At 54.0% G+C, this 704-nt stretch overlaps 1 protein-coding gene across 1 annotated transcript in view; it reads left to right on the top strand.

The window, feature by feature from the left end:
* The window catches only part of filip1b (filamin A interacting protein 1b), a 14,809-nt gene that overhangs the window by 5,281 nt on the left and 8,824 nt on the right, over nt 1–704 (top strand). The window contains exon 2 of the mRNA XM_008396947.2: nt 391–667. Coding sequence (XP_008395169.1) covers nt 398–667 — 270 coding nt within the window. The 5' untranslated portion in view covers nt 391–397. The remainder of the gene's footprint in view (nt 1–390; nt 668–704) is intronic.

Here is a 704-nt window from a genome sequence, read left to right as displayed (position 1 = left end):
TCCCTGTTAGCTCTGGTTCCCTGTTAGCTCAGGCTCCCAGTGGGAGCCTGACTGGTCTCGTGTTTCTCCTCATATTGTTGTTGTAGTGATATTTTTATGTTGGTGTCCAGAGTAAAAATAGACGCTGCAGCTAAAAGCAGCCAGATGCCATCAGTCGGTTACCGGATCAGATCACGACCCAGAAGTATTGGCGCCCGGCCAGCTGCTCTCTGGACGCCATGTTTTCCTGCTTCCGCTCCTGGTCTGAGCGCCTCCTGTCATCAGCCTCCTGCCGTAGCATCAGTGGCCCCATCAGCTTCAGGATGTAAAGTTTGACTGGTTATGTGGGGAGGTGATGAGCAGTCAGTATCTGCTGAATAAAGCTGCCTGGTTCTTCCTGCTTCCCTGCAGATGAAACATGCGATCCAGGAGCTGCAGCACTGCAGGCCCAGAGGATGGAGGCATTCAGACGCACGGCAAGGCCTTCACCAAGCAGCAACAGGTGGAGGAGGGGGAGAAAGAAGCACCAGAAGCGATGAAGAGGAGGAATAAAATACCAAAACAGGAGAAAGATGGCCGAACGGCAAACAAAACTGCAAAATGTCCAGAGAGATGCAGGACGAATCCTCCGGACCTGACCAGGACCGACCTGCTGCAGCTGCTGGGCGTCATGGAGGGGGAGCTGCAGGTAGCACACCTGGGGGTAAAACACCTGGGGGTAAAAC

Source organism: Poecilia reticulata, linkage group LG21 (assembly GCF_000633615.1).
Source record: "Poecilia reticulata strain Guanapo linkage group LG21, Guppy_female_1.0+MT, whole genome shotgun sequence".
Lineage (NCBI taxonomy): Eukaryota > Metazoa > Chordata > Actinopteri > Cyprinodontiformes > Poeciliidae > Poecilia > Poecilia reticulata.
This window is presented reverse-complemented; position numbering and strand designations above follow the sequence as displayed.